We start from the raw sequence: 13,196 nt of genomic DNA, 5'->3' as shown, positions 1-13,196 counted from the left end.
CACCTTCTTTCCCTGCTCTAGCTCTGGTATCAGCCACTTCTCCAAAAAGTCTTGGTTTCTTTTAGTTGCCCCATTTTTTTTGTGATAAAGAAACAAAAGTATGAATAGGTTAAAAGTCTTTGTGAAATCTCAAACTGCAAAAAATAATTGCTGAATTTTAAAGTGCTACATAAATGTGTGATTATTACATGATCGCTTCTGCTAAAACACTGCATTCTTTGTTGCCACAAACAGCACATTAGTCTTTTACAGATAACATGCTTCATGAAATATATTGAATGAAGTTAAGAAACAGACTGAATTTTCTAAATTCCTATAATCAGCTCAGAGTTGTGAGCACAGTCTATTTAGCATTTTACTTTGAAATGTCACATTGATATTATTGCTGCTTCTCTCAATTCAGCATTAGGATAGCCACAGCTATTTAATGTCCTTCTTAAAAAAAAAAAAAAAAAAAAAAAGATGACTCACTCAACCAAAATAGAGAAGACAATGACCTAATCCACGGGGATGTTCTGAGGTTTAACTGAGAAAACAAATTAAAGTGCCTAGCAGGTTATGTGCCAGGCTAGGAATCAAAAATGTAGAGTTGTGGTACTAGGGTCTGGGGCCCAGAAAATTGGACAAAATAACCTAGAGGAGAGAAGGCTTCTGAAAAGAAAGGGCCATGAAAACCAGAGATTGTGTTTAGGGTAGGAGAAAAGGGAAGAATGAAAAGAGGAGGTTACAAACAGGGAGAGTTTTTTCTTAAATTTAATTATAGAAGTATGTGCCCATTGGAAGTAATCATGAAATAGAAACCTATGATCATTTACAATTCTGCTTAGCCTGACCATTCCTAACATTTGGTATATAGCCTTCCAGACCTTTTCTCTGCATATATGCACACACGTATATGTGGGTAAGCAGATCATGCTCTACATACAATTTTGGAGACCTGTTTTTTCACCTGACATATTTATGGATGTCTTTTCATGTCAAATGTTAATTATCTGTCGTTTTAAATGACTACGTAACATTCCAGTGTATGGATGTGCCATAATCCAAAATCTTACTGGTAGACACTTTGTTCCAGGGCTGCTATAAAGCCCTTGTACTGTGTTAGTCCCTAGATGAATTCCAATTCATGGCATTGCTGAGTCAGAGAGAAAGCACATTTTTAAAAGCTTTCCATGCGTGATGCCGTTATCCACCATTTATTGTGAAGAGTTTGTCTAGACGGGGCCTTGGAAATCATCTAGAATTCTGGTTTCAGCAAGATTAACTTTTCATCAAGATGTGGCTTCTTCTCGACTTTCAGAGAATAGTTTTGCTATTTATTTTATAATCCATGCACACATGAACTTAAAGTAAAATGCCTAGTGTGCAGGTCAATACACAAGAATTCAAGGCATATAAATTCATAGAGTAAAAAGTATGCAACAGGGGTCCTTCTCGTTGTTCCATGTGGCCATGAAAAAAATGACCTGAGCATGGACAAGCTCTAAAATCTCCCCGAAAATAGACATTGTGAAATTGATTGTAAACACCAAAAACAAGATCAAAGAGAAGTAAGATGTCTTAAATAGGAAAATAGAGTATTTTAAAAATAATTTTGAATCATTTTCTAAATTTTGTACCAATATACCATCTTTTTATGGTCACTATTTGGTAGATCAAAGGAATAAGGAAGAAAAATTATCTAAAGTTAATTTTAAAAAACTCATTCTGATTCTACCCCAAGGTAAAATAGGGTGGGATGCATACAAACCCTCCAACACCTGGATGGAAGAAAAACATCTCTAGTCACATTATCTTACTTGTGTTTGTAAGAGATTTTTGAATTGCCTTAAAACCATGTATTAGCCACATAAATAAAATCCTACCCCGAATTCCCCAATGAAAAGTTGGAAGGGTTAAGCTATGGCACAGCATTTAAAATGGAGCACTATGTGGAATATCATATAATAATTTTTAAATACTGACATTAAAAAGAACTGTAAACGACATGGAGAGCTCTTTAATCCATTGTTAAATTAAAACTAGGCTCCAACTCTATACCTAGTACAATCCCAAGGGTGTGTACAAATATATACACAAACATAAAAATATAAGCTATGAAATACATCAAACTATTAAAAGTGGCTACCTCTGGGTGGTGCGGTTATGGATGACTTATTTTATTCCACATTTCTAAATTTGCTACAGAGGGCATTAGTTTATTATGACGATAGTCTGGAAACACTTGCATTGGCGAGCTCTTGTGCATGATGAATACAGAGCTAAAGTACAGAGAGGAAATGAAAGGCAGGTTTGCTTCCTGCTCCCCCTGGTGGCTGCAGGCAGCACGTGGAAGAGCAGCCAGGAAGAGGATTACCCTAAGGGAAACTCACTCCTCTCTAAGCCTCAGTACTGGCAGGGCTTTTCTTTAGAACATGAAAAAAGTAAATCAACATATTTACTTTAGACTAATCCAGAAATTTGGTTTTCCTAGATTTCTCTCTACACCATAAAATCAGAATCGTTTAAGGCTGCTGGATAAAATCTGCGCGTGCCCCCCCACTCCTATAAAAAGAGCCACTTTAAAATGGAGCTGGAGCTGTCACACCAGAGGAATTGCCTTGCACATTTTATGCCTTGAATCTTTAGAATGTTAAAACAGGGCAAAATAACCTTTGCACTGGGGCTAAAGTAACATTGTGCCCTCAAAGAAATGTCTGCAAAGATAATAAAGCAGTTATAATGACTACTGAACTGATGACTATCAGACTAAAAATTAAAAACACTGTTTAGAACTAACATGACTATGTTACATTGTCTGCACCAATGGACATGTCTTCCTTCTATCAATGTAACTGTTCTCCTGTCCTTTCTCATAAACACCCTTTGCCTTTGTCTCTGTAAAGAAAGGGGGTGGGAGTGTTGAGAGAAGAAAATTTTTTGTGTCTGAAGACTGAGTATGAAGCAGGTAACCCCTCTAGTTTTAAGGGCTGAGTGATAGGTCCTCCGAAGACGTCTACATCCTAATCCCAAGAACCTGTGAATATGTGACCTTATGTGACAAAAGGGACCTTGCAGATGTGATTAAGGATTTTAAGATGGAAAGATTATTTTCGATTATATAGATGGGCCCAATGCGGTCACAAGCGTCCTTATAAGAGTGGGGATCGGGGCCAAAGAAGGGTATGTGATGGCAGAAACCACGTTGGAGTGATGTGAGACCACAAGCTAAAGAATGCAAATGGCCTCTAGAAGCTGGAAAAGGCAAGGAATGGATTCTCCCTCAGAGCCTCCAGAAGGAATGCAGCCCCGCTGGCCCAATTTAGACTTCTGACCTCCAGAACTGTAACGATAAATTTATGTTGCTTTAAGCCACTGTGTTTGTGCAAATGTGTACCACAGCAATAGGAAACTAATACAGGATGTAACCTCATGATTCGAAAATGCCTTAGACTCAAGCAAGGAAGCACTTAGAAATTGTAGAAGGCAAGCAGAAGAGAAAAGGAGAAACATTCAGGGCACGGAGTTCTGGAGAAATAACAGGAAAGGCAGGGTGGAGGCATGAGGCGTTGTGCTGTGGAATGTGATGTAGGTTGGCTTTCCCTCAGGCCACCTACATAAGCCACTTCCTATATGTAATGTTGGCTGAGGGTCTGCACTTGGGGATGAGGGCCCCACAGAAGGGATGCTGTCTCAAGGGTTAAAGGGATGGGAGGTGAAGAAATGAGGAAGAGTTCACTTTTCCTCCAAGTTTTTGTTCTACAATTTTATTTTGTTTTTTTAAGCCAAGTATTCAGGAAAGTCACCGCTGACAGAAGGCTGACCAACTGTCCCATTTTGCCCAGGACTAAAGGGCCGGGAGGCAGAACTTTCCATTTTACAACCAAGAGTTCCAGGCAAACCAGGATGACTTGGTCACTTTAAGCTTATGGCCTAAAGAGGTTTCCCCAACTAGGGTAAGGGTCACAGGGCCATCTCTATACCACCACCAAAATGCAAAAACATACAGGAAGAGGCTGAGAGACTGGGAGAGAGAAGAGCCCAGTGACACCAGATCATGGAGATCTCTATGGGGAGAGACAGTGGTCAGAGCAGCAGCAGCAGTTCTGAGTACTACCATATCCCAGGGGAATGTGATGGGGTGAGAGGTCAGTGTGTTAGGAGGGTGTGAACACTGAAGACACCAGGGATGGGGCAGGGTTTAGGGTCAAAAGAAAAGCTCAAGCCATGTGCCAAAGTCCTTAAGAAATGAGGGAGCTTGGCTGGGAGGAGACATCAGCTTGGGGGAGGAGAAGAGGCAGGGTAGTCAAATGACAGGAGCCTCGGAGGAGCCAGAGTTTCCGATCTTTTCAACTCTAACATCTGACATATAGGCAGGTGAAGATAGGAGAAACAGAGGCTGGTACCCACATTCCTCCTTCTTCCTGCTCTGGATACAAGGGTGATGTTTGGAGCTGTGGCAGTGATAATCATGGGGCAAATGCCAATGCTCTCAGGGTGGTGAAGAAAGACAGGAGTGCGGGTCTCTGATGTCATGTTGGGCAGCTGAATCAAAGCTGGTGATTGCCTACCCTTATTCTTGTTATGTAAGAAAAAGAAATTTGCTTAACTACTTCATTAGGGGTTTATGGTTATTTGTAGCTGGACATGTTTCTAAATAACATAGGGGCTTAGTGTGCCTCCTATTTAAAGGAGGTCCCTATGAAAGCACAGCACACTTTACGTTCAGGTCACCTGCTTCTACAAGTGATTGTCAAAGAGAGGAATCAGGTGCTAAAGGACCTACTATGAACCCGTTTTTCTTTTCCAAATAGAATTTAAAGGGAGTGGTATCAAATAGGAATGGCAGGTGCACAATGTAAAGGTGTGCCTGAGAGCTCCAAGGGGAGGTCTTGCTGAGCAGAGGGGAGCTGCCACCCTCAGAGCTGAAAAGTAAGCAGATAAAGGCACATCCCCACGCTTGGCCCCCAGCCCAAGCTCTGCTGAGGAGGAACCACTGGACGCGACAAAGGGAAGCCGATACCAAAAAAAAGTCATTTCACCTGACCATTTAATTGCTCACTCATAAAAATCCCAGAGCCAGTTCTGAACTATGGTAGTGGTCAATAATGTAAGTTTGTTTAAGATTGCTATTGCTCTTTTATGCTAATCATACTGTATCCATCCAAAAGCTTTTAAAAACAGCTTTAAATGAGCTAAATGGTTGGATCTGGTAAACTCCTCTGCTTCTCTTCCCCCATCCGGTTCTCCATCCCCAAGGAGAGGGGACAGATTGGAAAAATGAGCTTTTATTTATTTTGAAAGAATGAGCTTTTAAAGAGTCTGGTCCGTGTAAAACTAAAACTGAGAAAAGACACAACAGTGATGGAGAAGGCCAAGTGACTGAAAAACAGTTTATCCTAGGCCGCGCCCACACGGGCCCGCTGCGCTGACCACCACTGACACCCCCATACACCCCACTCCGCCTAGGAAGGGCAGGAATGCAATCTCTTTGCATCTTCCAGGCAGGTGATGACTGTAACTGGTCCCACGATCCTTCCTCGGGAGGCCAGCGGCCAGGGGCTGCCACCACTAGGCGCCCCGACCCTGCGGTGGGTGGGGGCTCTGCAAGGTGCCCCGAGCTGCCGAGGGTCGCCCAGCTCGGGTCACACGCGCCCAGCTCGGGTCACGCGCCCAGCTCGCGGCCACTCCCCAAGCCTCACTTGGAGCCGGGGCACCCAAGGCCCACATCCTGGCCGGGGCCCAGGCCGCCAGCGACCCCTCCCCGAAGCCCGGTCTCGTTTCCTCGACCCGCCTCCCCGCGCGCAGCCCCCGCCCCGGCCCGCACTCACGCTCCACGTCGTGCAGCTTGGCCCGCTCCTCCTCCAGTTTGCCCTTGAGGCTCTCGGCCTCGCTCTTCAGCGACGCCAGCGTCTCGTTCTCGTGCAGCCCGTCTGTGGCCATCTTCGCGCCGGGACGCGGCGGGGAGGGAAGCGGAGAGCGGGGATGCGGCTGAGCTGCGGGAGGAGGCCCGAGCGGCGACCCGAGCAGCTGCAGCCGCAGTCGCCCCCGCGCGCGGCCCCGCCCTCCGGTGCTGACGCGGGCGGCTGCGAGCCTGGCTGCGGCGGCCGCCCCCCCACCCCCCGCTCCCCGCCGGCCCCGCGCCCCGCGCCCCCGGCCCCGCGCCCCCGCTGCTGCGCACACCGCCCCCGGGAGGTGGGGAGGCTCGCACCCATTTTACCCGTGGGAAAACCGAGACTCAGGGATGATACGAGACTTGCTGGAGGTCACGTCGTGAGGGCCAAGCTGGGAGTTCAACTCAGGACTGCCCGGCTCCCGAGGGTCTGGTGAACTCCTAGTGACACGGTCCTTCCTCCCCCTCCCCCGCGCACATCTCCCCTCATTAGGACTTAGTACGCTGCCTTGCGGCTTCTACCTGCAGGGAGGAGAGGGCAACGAGGCCCAGCCCGTGCCACTGATCCCGGGTAGCTGTCGTGCTCCCCCAACAGCGAACCGAAAACTTTTCTCGTTTGTTGACGTAAATATACAAAATAAAACGAGTTCTGGCTTTCGGGAAGCTCTGGGGTCTTTGTGGCCCTAGCAGGCCCGCGCCTGGTTTTGCTTTTCCTTTCTTCACTTGGAAATTAAGTCCCTGAGGGGAAGGAGAGAGATGGCTCACGGGGTCCAGACCCGGGTTTCTGAGACCTTGCCCAGTGATCTCAGACATGTCATTTCTGAGGCAGCTTCCTCTGCCTTAGATGGAAGGGTTGCTACAGTTCTCTCAGGAAATGCAGTGAATTTCTGGCAGACTCAAACATCCCCTCTTTCCAGTCTCCTGCAGCAACAGGCAGTGTTCCAAGTGCTTTACATTAACCACGCACAACAGTCACCCTGAATGAGTATTACTATCCCCATTTTACAAATGAGGAAACTGAGGCACAGAAAGGTTAAATGGTTCACACTCCGGGGAAAGAGGCAAAGGCACGATTCGGACCCAGGCAGCCTGGCTCCATTCAGCTACATGCTTTGGGACTTCAGGCTTCTCCCTTTCTCATCTCCATGACCTTCAATGTATGTCTGTGTACAGAATGGGAAGGCAGATCAAAGTGAGAAATTTTAAAGTGAACATCACCAAGCAGAATCTTAGGTGCCTCCCCATCCTCTTTGTATTCCCCCTCCCTTCCTGAGGAATCCAGCTTTGACTTGCTATTCTGGGCCCTAAGAAAAGTTGGAGTAATCTATATTAATCTATACACAGTTGTCTTGGGGGTTAGATTCTGAGTATTTCAGTTTCTTTATTTGGAAAATCTATTTAATGGGGCTGTTTTGAGAATTAAATCAGATAATATGAATGAACCTCTTAGCAGACTTCTCCATCATAACAGGTGCTCAATAACTGCCAGTGCCCTTCTCCATTCCCATCAGTATAGGTTTATTCATCATTTATCCTCAGTATTTAGCATAATAACTGGTATGTGGTAGGTGCTTGGTTAATGTTAGTTCATTACATGTATATCTAAAACAATATATATACACATGAAATATGAAATTAAAAAATAATCAAAATGTTTTAGATACATTCATCTATTTATAAAAGCAAAAATATTAGATCTGCTTCAGAGTTTATCTGGCAAAAAGTTAAGAGCACAGGCTCTATCTAGATCAAACTGCCTGGGGGCAAATTGTGGCTGTGCCTTGTGTCCTTGGGTGATTTACTTAATTTCTCTGTGTCTCAGGCTCCTCATTTGTAGATGGAGATGACACCTTGCTCATAGTGTCCTCAACAGGAGTGACTACTTAGAGCACTGAGAGTGATGCATGGCGCACAGTATGTGCTTATTATTATTGAGGCTGCCAGATACACTTGAGCAATTCACATGAAGTAATTTAAATGAGACACTAGGTCAGGGACACTTCTCACAAGGGTCATCTCAGAAGGCCTGGGCAAAGCAGCATGTTCTTAATACCTTCTCAGGCTGACACCTCCTGGACCATCACAGGATGTGTGAGTTTGCCATTCTGTGAAGACCTGGGCTGAATGGTGCTTCACTATGATGTGTGTGCCCTGCTCTGGACGTTCATTTGACAGTGTTTAAAACCTCCTCTGGAGGTTCTCTGTGTAAAATAAACCCCAACACCCTCCAATCTGGAGAGTCTACTATCTAGAGATGAGGCCATGTAACTTTTTGTGGTTGGAAAAGTTTGCAAAGTGCCTTCCTGTGCTTTGGTGTACACTAGCTTTTTTTTTTTTTTTAGTGAGAAAGCTGGAGATCAGAAAAGTTGAGGTCTGCTACATTTTATCAGTAGTGGATATACCAGATTGCCCCTCTTTATGAAAAGGATCGGGGCTGTCTATACAATCCTGAATGCCCAGATAAAAGTAGCTGTCAGTCATTTGGATTTCTCCTCAGCCAAAGGAGGCTGTCTGAATATTTGGGAACTCCCAAGTGCTGCAGTAGAGATAGCTGGTGACTGTCTCCAAAAGAATATTTCCAGGCAGGGCATCTAACCTGGGGAGATCTATGATACTGCAGAGTACAAGACATCTGAGAATCTGGGCTGCTTCTGCCCACAGAGGAAGTTGTTTAAAAAGCAGAAGAACTAGATTAGTAAATAGCACTGCTCCAGATGGGTAGAACAGCCACCAGGAAGCAGGCTTATTTTTAAGAACTGAATGTCCTCTGTTTGACAACTTAGAAAGCCAAGTTCAGAATACAATGTGCTGTAGGTAGAAGCCCATTACACTGAGCTTAAACTCTGTGAAATCAGGGTTAATATGCTATACCAAAAGCTTGGGCTGTTTACTTGCCATTTGCTGTATGGGAATTATTATTTTTTAAATCACTGTCAAAGGTTACAATGGGACCAGGAGAATGAATGCTTTTTCCTCTTCAGTTAAATAAAATGTAAACACCACATTTACTCTCTTTGATCTAGTGTTTTTAAAAACGTATTAATTGGGGATTTCTTATTAGGCTTTTGGAGAAGAGTGCTTTACCACTTTTGACCAGGTGGGGGCTCATCTGAGAAGTACCCTTGAGCACAGCTTTGCAAATCCTCTGCAGTAGTACTAATTCCTAGGCTTCAGTTGTGTTATGGACATTTTTGCTGCAAGATCTGAATATACGTTTACATCTGAACATGATTCAAGATTTGAATATAAGATCTGTGCATAGTCACGTCTAGTCAGGATTTATTTTGTGTACTTTGAAAAATGCTAGGATTTGTGTTCAGTCCTTAGCCTTCACTAAAGGCTTAGGTCTAAGGAACACTTTTCCTTGAGCTTAATTTTGCTCACTACTGAGGCCCTGTATGGTTCAATCTTCAACAGAGCTGTTCCTGGGGGCAGATGGCTCAGGGCTTTTGGAAAGGTGCTCACAGGCTGTTTATTTTCCAGTGTTCCTTTTAGCTTGGTTGCTTGCCAAGAGGCCAATAGAAGACAGTAGGAAAAAGCATTAACTCTAAAAGCTAAAACAATCACTGAGCATTTCATGTGCTGGATACTGTTTTAAGCGCTGTCAAATGAACTCATTTGATTCTTACAAAATCCTACGAGATAGATGTTATTATTCCTATTTTACAAATGGGAAAACAGACTTCTTGGGAGAAGTGAGTTCTATTGGCACACAACCACCAAGGAACAGAGCTAGTATTTGAACCCAGGGAGTCAGAGTCCACACCCTAACATCCCATGCTATACTGCTATACCTTGCCCAGCTCTGCTAAAAGTGTTTGTATGTGTAAACTGTTTCTACAACAACCCATCTGTCACAGGACCCTCACATTAGACATCATTTTAAGATAGGTAACTACTTCAATTTTTAAAAAGTGGCACTTACAATTTCTGCACACATTGAACAGTAGCTGAGCTGTTGAGATTTCTTGAAAACTGGTCTCAGAGCCCTTTGTTTGAAACATTTGTCACAGGAGCCAAAAACATTAACTAGAAAGGTTTGATCACACATCTTTTACTCAAGGTGAAGCTAAAAAAGAGAGATAAAAAAGGGATGTAAGTGTGTGAGAAAACCTAACAGAAAAAGCCTTTTTAAAGTTCATCTTCCCTTTATCATGGTAGTTGCTCAGAACTCTTTATGTGGGATAAAGTATATGCAGTTAATCTGTAACCTTTGATTTATTACAACATGCTGGGTCAACATCAACTCATTTATTCATCAGTGAGAAAGTGTCAGACAATAAGCTTTCTGAACTTACATTTAACTTGTTGTTTTGGCAGTTTGCAGACACAGACACAATAGGCACAATATTAATCCTATGGGGCTTCAAAATGGAAAGCATAGTTGTAATGAATAGTATAATTTCAAACTTAAAAAACTCCTCCCTTTAGGGTAAACTTTTGGAGTAAAGAATCAGTGGTGAAGCCTGACCCCAACCAATGCCATGAGGCTGAGTCAATGTGGTGTTGTGTCCCTGCCAGCAATGCAGCTTCCCACTTACTTATTAAGCATTGGACAGCCACAGACCCAGGGTCCCTGCCTGTTCACCTAGAAGCGACAGGCCCAGGCCACTGAAGGGAGGGTAACCTTGAGGAAGCAAAACCATCTAGTGGCTATAGGTGCTGCCTCCGGCTGGCCAGATCCTGGCCCCACTACTTAGGCAGATTACTCAATCTCTCTGAATCTTTGTTTGCTAATCTATCAAATGAGGATCTTAAAATCTACCTTATAGGTTTGTCAGGGGAAGTCTAAGACATAGCGCATGAAGCACTTAGCTCAAGGCTGGAATACAATGAATGCTCCAGAGATGTTAGGCTGCCCTGTGAGTGGCTGTAATAGCAGCAGTAGCAGCAGCAGGAAGGGGGGCACGGGTGAGGCTGGAGATATGGAAAGAGCAGAGAGGAGCCTATGGCCACAGTGCAGGCAAGAAAGGATGAAGGTCTGAGCTAAAGCAATGCTTTGGAATGGATGTGGACCACACTTACAAAGGAGAAGGAACTGGACTTCGCGACGTGTCGAGATGAAAGTGAGATTTTAAGATGTCTCCTAGGTTTCTGTTTGGGAGGCTGAGGGGTCATGGTGCCACAGCTGGAGATGGAGGACAAGGAGGTCAGGGTGGGAGGGAGCAGCTGCCCTGCTGGGCCACGTCAAAGTTCAAAGAAATGACCCCCCTGAACGTTTCAACAGCCAAGTTTGCAAAGTATGTATTTGTAGGGCAGGTAGCAGTGGGGACACCTCTGAGGGGAATGTCTACCTTGCAGAGGTCACCTTGAAGCTGGAGGAAGAGGAGTTCATTAATTAAGCTGAACTCCTACAGCGAAGAGGCAGCTGGCATAGTTCTTAAGATCTCTAAGTAACAAAAGAATAGAGGACAGTCCCTTAAGGGTGAGAGATCAGAAGGGAACAGCTACTGACCACCAGAGTACTCAACCCTGACTACTCATAGCCACCCTGAGCGGGAGGCAGGACATCTGTGTTTCTTTTGTGGAAGTGTGGAGGGATTAAACAAGTTCGAGATCAGTGTGGAGCCTGAATCTGTATGTAGTGGGACTCCACAATCCTTACTGTGGAGCTGGCACCACCAAGCTGCTCTGCTTTGTCGCATGTGAGTTAAAGAGCAAGAAAAAAATCCGCCCACCAGAGCCCAGCCTGTGGTAGAGGTCCAGTAATGTTGCCCCCCACTGCCCAAGCCTGCCAAGGCAGCCAGCCACAAGGTCGTGCTGAGGATTCCAAGTAATAGCATTACGAAGGTGAGCCACGGCTTTTTCAGCAAGGTAGCAACGTCATTCAAGTGGATTATTCCAGCATTTGTGCTTCCAGAAGTAGGTCAGAGACAGAATGTACAGCAGGAAAATCAATTAGGTTAGGAGATGGTTATTATGTTCTGGGGAAGAGGGAATGAGCTCTGGACAGAGCAGCAGCGGCAGGAATGGAAGGTGAGAGGAACCGAGGGACCAGAATGGGGAAGGAATTGAAGGATGGGAACTCACGAAAAAGAGGAGTTGAAAAAAATTGCCAATATTCCAAATCTGGATAGAGATAATGTTTTCCTTCCTAAACTGAATTTAAAAATTCTTTCAAATTGTAAAAGCTATACATGTTTTCATTATAAATAACTGGAAACAGAAGAACATGAAAAAGGAAAATTAGTCACCTACTTGCTCTATACTAACAAATAGTTGACCTCTGTTAATACTTTATGTTTGCTTCTGGTATCTTCATAAGCATATATGTGTATACTTATTTAAAAAGAGGAAATATATGTTATATACAAGTTCAAAATTTGAACTTTAGTTTTTTGTTTAATAGTGTTTTCATCTTCACATGTCATTGCATATTCTTGGAAAACACCATTTTTTAATGCAGACCACAAGTTTTGAGTCATATCAACCTTCAATCATATCACATAGCTAGCATTTTAGATCAGGTTGGTTAAACATGGGCAAGCTACAAACCAACTTTGAAAGATTATTGTATTTTAAAACCATAAATATTACACATGGTCATTGTAAAAAGTCTGGAAAAATGAAAAAGTTGTAAGGAAGAAAAGAATCATCTATAATCCACTGCCTACAGAGACTCCTTTTCATATTTTGATGTACACAAGAATAGATTTTGGGGTCATGCTGTTTGTGTATACTGTTTATATTTTTATATCCTGATGTTTTTCATTTAGTATTAATATCATGAGCCAAATTTAATTTGAGAACATTTTATTGTACTTGTTGTCAATAATCCTTTTTATGACAAGGGAACTTTTTCATAGCTAGAGCAAATACTTCAATGAGCATTTTGATAAGAAAAAGATAAAAATGTATCATTTTAACATGTTTTGACATAAAGTTGCTCTGCAGAAGTTCACAGAACTTCTCAAAACTTCCCCTAACCCTATGCCAAGCACAAAATTTCTTTAAAATGTTTCACTTAAATACATGGTTTAAAAATTACCAAAAAACCCCACCACCTTATATTTCCTTTTAAAAGAGTCAACGTCAAAGATAGAAAGCCCAGAGCGAAAGTTCCTTTACCTGTCCAACATCTACTCCTCTTCTTTAGTTTGGTGTGTATTCTTCCAGACTTTTCTGGCACCACATATAAAGCTTTGACAGTTATATAAGTGGGCTGTTAGCTACTTGCTTTTTTCACCTAACTTATGCTGTAAGTACTTAGAGATTTTTTTTTATTTTGTTTTTTGTTTTTTTTTGGTAATAACTTTAGTGTTATTCTATACTCTGGAGTATGATAATTTATTAAACCAATCTCCTGTTGTTGGATATACAGGGT

General features: G+C 43.3%; 1 protein-coding gene across 4 annotated transcripts in view; it reads right to left on the bottom strand.

Annotated features, from left to right (window-relative positions):
* The window catches only part of GNB5 (G protein subunit beta 5), a 35,807-nt gene extending 25,869 nt beyond the window's left edge, over positions 1 to 9,938 (bottom strand). Inside the window, exons 1-2 of one of the 4 annotated variants that reach the window (XM_039889025.1) lie at positions 9,798 to 9,938; positions 5,811 to 5,922 (exon numbers count right to left, since the gene is read on the bottom strand). In XM_039889025.1, the coding sequence (XP_039744959.1) occupies positions 5,811 to 5,922; positions 9,798 to 9,923 (238 nt within the window). In that variant the 5' untranslated portion in view covers positions 9,924 to 9,938. Of the gene's footprint in view, positions 1 to 5,810; positions 6,037 to 6,199; positions 6,307 to 6,394; positions 6,414 to 9,797 lie in introns of those variants that run through there. The other 3 variants (XM_039889024.1, XM_039889027.1, XM_039889026.1) reach the window with 3 other exon arrangements.
* Positions 9,939 to 13,196: the final 3,258 nt, after the last annotated feature.

Source organism: Pteropus medius, unplaced genomic scaffold (assembly GCF_902729225.1).
Source record: "Pteropus medius unplaced genomic scaffold, Ma_sr-lr_union100, whole genome shotgun sequence".
Classification (NCBI taxonomy): Eukaryota; Metazoa; Chordata; class Mammalia; order Chiroptera; family Pteropodidae; genus Pteropus; species Pteropus medius.
This window is presented reverse-complemented; position numbering and strand designations above follow the sequence as displayed.